We start from the raw sequence: 6343 nt of genomic DNA on the forward strand, positions 1-6343 counted from the left end.
TCGCCCATGTCCCTTGATCGTGCATGTGTTGTGAACTGTGCGGAACTGACGCCGGTGCTTCCTAGTAGCGGTGAAATAGGGTTCGCTTCTGGTGTCGTATTGCTGGGTTTTGCTTTTTGGACTGTTGTACGATGATTTTAAGGGAAGTTCAAGGGTAAATAACGTTGAGCGGAAATAACTTCCATCATAGGTAAAAGTTGATCGTGCGCTTTGTATGACGCGTTTTTAAATTTTTACCTATTTTTGAAACAAAATGGATGAGCAAAATAAATGTTTACATGTGATTACATTCGAAATTAAGTGGTCCTTCGATAGGTAATAGAGAAACGATTCTACTAAGCAGAAGAACGAAATGGGTACATATTTTAATGAAATATAAACATCCATTGAAGACTATCAAGTAAAATCATGAAACATTTTATAAAAAATAAAATATTTTTCTTTGTTATAGTACAATATATAATGAGATAAATAAAATTAGTTCCAAACGATACTTTTGTGAAACTTGAAGCTCAACATTATTCACAAAAATATTTTTTTTTGCTCGGTTAGAACGGCCTGGCCGTATCAAGACTTATTTTACCACGAAGCAGGATAGTCAGTCTATGCTACAGGGGGACGGTCCGGATGGGATATGAACCCGGTCCAGCCGTGTGGACGGGCGCCGTTTATCACATGCACCACCGGTCCGCCCCGACAACAATATTTCATTATGTTAAATGAAAGTCATTTAAATGAAAGTTATGTATTTATTAAAAGTAACAGATTTTTTGTCTGTGGCAAATCTCTTGTTAATAAAAAAGTTATTGTGAGAAAACTTTCAACACTTTTTACTAACGAATAAAAATGGAAGTGTAAAATGGAAGAAATATGCAAGTAAAGTTAGATCTGCTTTATCAAATACGTATACTTGAACGCTTTTTCTGAGAATGTCTACCATTATAACTAACAAAATATCGCATCCCAACGTGTTGGACACATTCATCATACTAAACCTACCGAGTCGATTGTGTTGTTTTTATTGCTTCCGACAATTGCCCGTAATGGTATCACGCACTGGTACCAAAATGCTTCCAAACATCACGTAGCACGATGAAAGGTTAAATGAAACGGAACCGGGTGGAAATAAGGCCGTGGACGTTGCAATGCTTTATGGTTAAGGCAATGCGCGATGTGGATGGATGGATGCTATCAGATTAAGAGCAATCCTGTCAGCCGCTGGGAAAGGGGATGCCCAAAAACGAGGGGAACGCAGAGAAGCAGGGAGAGAAGATTAATCTAGGACGCACCGATATTTCTAGGAATATCATATCCTTTGCTAACGGTAGCGCAAGCGATCAGTTTTCCAAATACCAAATACAAAAAAAAAAAAATAAAACAAGAAGAGCGACTGGGACAGAAACGAAATGGTACAGGAGCGAAAGAGATCCTCCAAACGGGTGTGCTGCAGTATAGCACACACCAACAACAACACCAGCTGGCACAACTGGCGCAATGCAAACCGAACAAGCTGCAGCGGATTAAGGGTGACGAGGAGAGATGGTTTTGCTTTTTTTCGGGGCTGTTTTTCTATTGCTTTTCAGGAGTTATGCATTACTTTTATCGCTGCTAGAAAGCAGTTACAATAGAAACAGTTGTATTGGAGTAATTTTACAATTTTATTTTAAAGAAATTATTATAAAATTAAAAAAAACTACGTCTTTCAGTTAAAACAAATCTTCTATCAGAAACAATTCTTCCCGAAAGATGAGTTAATAATAACCACCAGGTCGCCAGCACTGTCCGCAACCAAAGGAAAAAAATGCACGATGCACAGGGAATTCCAACGTGTGTTCCATAGTGCACGTGAAGCAAAACAACAAAACAAAATGTGCACCCGCTCGAACCGTACACGCACCGGTCGTTCCAGCACGGGGGTACATTGCCCACCCTTCCGAACAACCGGTCGCGCTCGGGTAGCAGCAGAATGAAAGAAAGACAGCAAAAACAACCATTGGTGGGGGAAATATGGACGAACGCACCCCGAACCGTACTGCAGGAGAAGAACAAACACCTGCGAGCGAACGAGACGGAGTGCATGGGTGTGAACAGGCAAGTGCGATGGTTATCCCCACCCGAAAGGTATCGGGGAAATTCCCGAACATATTTTCCACCACCCGAGCAGCCCGTGCTACACGAGCGGCAGTTGGGTCGGTTTTACCGAGCGATCGTAAACTGAGCTACTTGCGCTCAGCTTGCGAAGCACTCACGCGCATCACATTGCAAATGACGGTTAGAGTGAGACACTCACCGTAGAAAGCATGTTTTTACCACCGAATTAAAAAATAATATTATACCAAAATGTTACTTTATGCTTTATTTTAACTATAAGTAACATAAAACAAGAAGAACATTATCAATTAAATTACATGCGAGATACTTTTCATTTCAACACCGATCTACCTGCGTGAGCACCTTTCCAGAAGCAAGAGTTCCACATGACCGAACCGGTGCTCAAAATTTGCTCAATCTACCAGTTGCACCTGTAACTCCGCCCATTTCGTTTCGGCTTTACCCGAACGCGACACGACAGGAATGGTTCGCGGGGTGCATTTCGCCTATAAATAAGGGCGGCAGCCAGTTCCGAGTTAACACTTCGGTTTTTACCCCTAGCCGTACAGCATCCATGTCGCTCGCAAAACATTCAGTGGACAAGTTGTGTTATTTGAAAACCGGCTGATCCGTGTTGTACCGCAGAGTGAATTGTTTCAAAAAGGATATTAGCGGAAATCAAAATAGGAGTTTTGAGTGACTACTGTGCAGTGACAAAATATAACTGTTCAAACAAATGTGTCGTGCGAACATACCCTTTAGGAAAAGGATGGAAGTGTAAAGTGGAAAACATAAAAACGAAAACAAAGTTCCATTCGGTATCGGCAAGTTACAACTAAAACCAGTGCAGAAGCAAACTGGCAAAACAAACACAACTCTATTGTGCGTTGTAGCGGAGGACAACAAAAGAAAAAGGAGACGATTGAATGTGCGCTGTGTATGTGTGTGCGACAGGGAATTTGTGCTTGTTATTTTAAGCGCACGTGTTGAGCTTCATCGTTCATCTGGTGTGATTTGTGAAAGTAGTTTCGTGTTAACACCCAACATGCCAACATCGATCATGCAGAAAAACTACAGCAATTGTCCGCTCAAGAAGCGTCCAGTCTTCATGTCCAAGGAGGAAGCATTGAAAAATGGTAATTATTCGTTTCCTTTTTCCAAACTTTGCTGCTTTCTGAGTTATTACAACTCGGGTGTGTGTTCGTAGGGTGAATGTGATTCTAATCCGCGGCTGTGAATGTCGTTACTAACCAATGTCCATCTTGCTTTTTTCTTCACACCTTTCCATGCAGAATCGGAGGGTGAGATGGAACCAGAAAATCTAAGCACCAAACCGCAGGACCTCTCGATGAAGTCCATGAAGAAGAAGGCTCGCTCGGAGTCTCCCGAGCTGGTAGTGATCAAGGCGGAGGACACTCTCCCCACACCGCCACCTTCCTCCTCCCCCGCTCCCAGTGATACCAAATCTCCACTTTCCATCCCTACACCGACCTACGGCTCACTGCCCGCGATGTACTACGGTGGATCACGATCGCCCGCTTCGTTCCCACCGGTTTACCCCGGATTTCCGTACCCTCTGCCATATCCGGCCGACTTCTACAGTGCGTACCATCATCAGCAGAGTCAGGCACAGCATCAGCAGCATCCGGCAGGATTACCGCACCAGCTACACCCCCACCATCATCACCTGCATCATCCGCTCCACAGTCAGATCTCGCCACCACGATCGGAACCCCTGTCACCGTACAGTGCCGGCCAGCACGATACCTCCGGCAGTCCGTCCGCCTCACCGACCCATCTCTTCCGCCCGGACCGCCACTCGCTTTCCCCACCACCGTCGATGGTCGTTCCGGCCTATCCGGCCGAACTGCGCCTGAACCAGAACAACAACATCATCAAGTCGGAGTCAGCGTTCGTCCGTGCCCAGCACCGCTACATGCCTTACCCGTTGCACCATCCTGCCCATCATCATCATCTGATGATGAGTTCGGTTGCCGATCATCCGTCGCTTTCGCCCGCCTCCAGCCATACCTCGTTCAACTCGTACCTTTCGTCGCGTGGCCGTTCCCTGTCACCGATCTCCTCGTCGGCACCCGCCAGCCCGGGAGCCGATTCCGAGGAGAACAACAACAGCCTCAGTGTGACCAACGGTAACAGTACCTCGCTATCGTCCTCATCCGGCTGCTCATCGATCCTCACGGAAAAATCCACCTCCAGTGCCAACATCCAGAAGAAGGAAGGTGAAAAGGGATCGTCGCAGGGATCGAACGGTGCACCACGCTACCAGTGTCCGGACTGTGGTAAATCGTACTCCACCTACTCCGGGCTGTCGAAGCACCAGCAGTTCCACTGCCCAGCGGCCGAAGGTAACCAGGCGCAGAAAACGTTCGTCTGCAAGGAGTGTGACAAACCGTACAAAACGCTCGGTGCGCTCAAGATGCACATCCGCACCCATACGCTACCGTGCAAGTGTACCCACTGCGATAAAGCCTTCTCGCGGCCATGGCTACTGCAGGGCCACATCCGTACGCACACCGGCGAAAAACCGTTCGTCTGCAAGCTTTGTTCGCGCGCCTTTGCCGACCGTTCGAATCTGCGCGCGCACCAGCAAACGCACGAGGATGTGAAGCGTTTCAAGTGTCCAACCTGTACCAAATCTTTCTCGCGCCTTCCACTGCTAACGAAGCACGCGGAAAGCGGATGTCCCGGTGGATCCGGTGGTAGCAGTACGGCCGGTTCGCCCGTTCCATCCCTTACCCGCTCGGACAGTCCACACTCGCAAAGTGCTTCGTCCGCGTGTAACATTTCCGAGGACAGCTTCATCCCGACCGTACTGCCACATGGAAGTAACATTGCCGTATACTAGTGGCCGTCTGTGTGTGTGTGCGTGCGATTTTGCAGCAGTGTGAGTATTCGACCAAAACGGTGGCCTGATCGAGTGTGTGCCTTCAACGAGCAACGTGTCTCTTCTTCGATAAACGGGAAGTAAACCTCGTCGCATTCCGTGCGACCAAAGACTGAGGGAATGAATGTGTGTGTGTGTCTGCTAGGGAAGCAACCAGAAGCAAAAGGCTTTTACAAATACCAAGAAATGTGTCAACGCGCCCTTTTGAAGAGTTAGTGAAGGATGTTTTAATTTGTAAAGGACAAAGGGTCAAAGGAAGATGGAACCACCAAGGGTGGTTCTAGTGCAAGGTATCGATGGTGTGTTCGATTCAGATTTCGTTTCGTTTCACGACCGCTTTGAAACATTCAAGGTGGTTTTTTTTGGCGAACGAAATGTGACCGGACAGTGGAAATTGTTTTCTACTTTAGTAAGTTTATTTATTTTCAAATGGAAGGAAGGAAGATTTTTTTTCGATTTTTTTTTCGTTTCGTAAAAGAAAAAGTAAAAAAAATGAATAGAATAGAATGAGACACAAACTGTTCCAAACTAGTCAGATTTTCTTTTAGTTTAGTGTACTTAGAGAAGTTTGCTGCGAATTTAGTTTTGCTTCATTTCTACCATCTTTTGTTTCTCTCCCATATTCAAAACACTTGGTCGCTTACATTTATTTTCCTATTAGTTTTTTTTCTCTCTTATGTTATTATGTATATTTTTTCGTGCTATAAAATAAGAAGATCTCAATGCGTGTGTGTGTGTGCCAGAAGAAAGGCATACTAACCGAAAACTGGGGAGAATAAAAACGCAACCAACCAACACACAAAAACCCATGCCATACACATCCTTTTTGTAGCCAGAAGTTTGCCTTCAGATAAAATCAGATCCGTTGTTCATTTAGCTCTATACCGTAGTTTGCAAAATGCAAGTGCCTTTAAACATGTTTTCCCCATGGCCAAACATTTTATGCGTTTTCTCCCAAAAATTGTACCAACGAACCAGAAGAGAGTGCATTTGTTTAGCCATTGCTAGCGAAAGTTTGCACTAGCACCAAGTCCCTACTATTAGTGTTTAGGACGCGAGCAGAAGAGAAACAGAGAGAGCAGAAGAAATGACAAAGTAGTTCACTATATTTTGTAAGTCTACCAAGAGAAGGGCTTTCGTTTAAGCTTCACTGTACAGTATACAAAATAGCAGTAGCATTTAAAACGGTAGCACAATCAATCGTACGTACCACAATCGAGGTACATGAAAACTTAATATATTTTTGTTTGTTTTACATTATAAAGAAAACGCAACGTGTTAGCATCGTAAGGAAAAATGGAAATCTTTGTTTGTAGTGCGTAAGTTTACAGCAACGAGAAGAAAAAA

General features: G+C 44.9%; 1 protein-coding gene across 1 annotated transcript; it reads left to right on the forward strand.

Moving 5' to 3' along the window:
* Window positions 1–2879: 2879 nt before the first annotated feature.
* On the forward strand, window positions 2880–5733 carry LOC125775167 (protein escargot). The gene is made up of 2 exons (XM_049445714.1): window positions 2880–3227; window positions 3384–5733. The coding sequence occupies exons 1-2, from the start codon at window positions 3137–3139 to the stop codon at window positions 4955–4957; spliced, it is 1665 nt and encodes a 554-aa protein (XP_049301671.1). The 5' UTR covers window positions 2880–3136; the 3' UTR covers window positions 4958–5733.
* The last annotated feature ends 610 nt before the right edge of the window (window positions 5734–6343 follow it).

This window comes from Anopheles funestus, chromosome 2RL (assembly GCF_943734845.2).
Source record: "Anopheles funestus chromosome 2RL, idAnoFuneDA-416_04, whole genome shotgun sequence".
In the NCBI taxonomy this organism is placed as follows: domain Eukaryota; kingdom Metazoa; phylum Arthropoda; class Insecta; order Diptera; family Culicidae; genus Anopheles; species Anopheles funestus.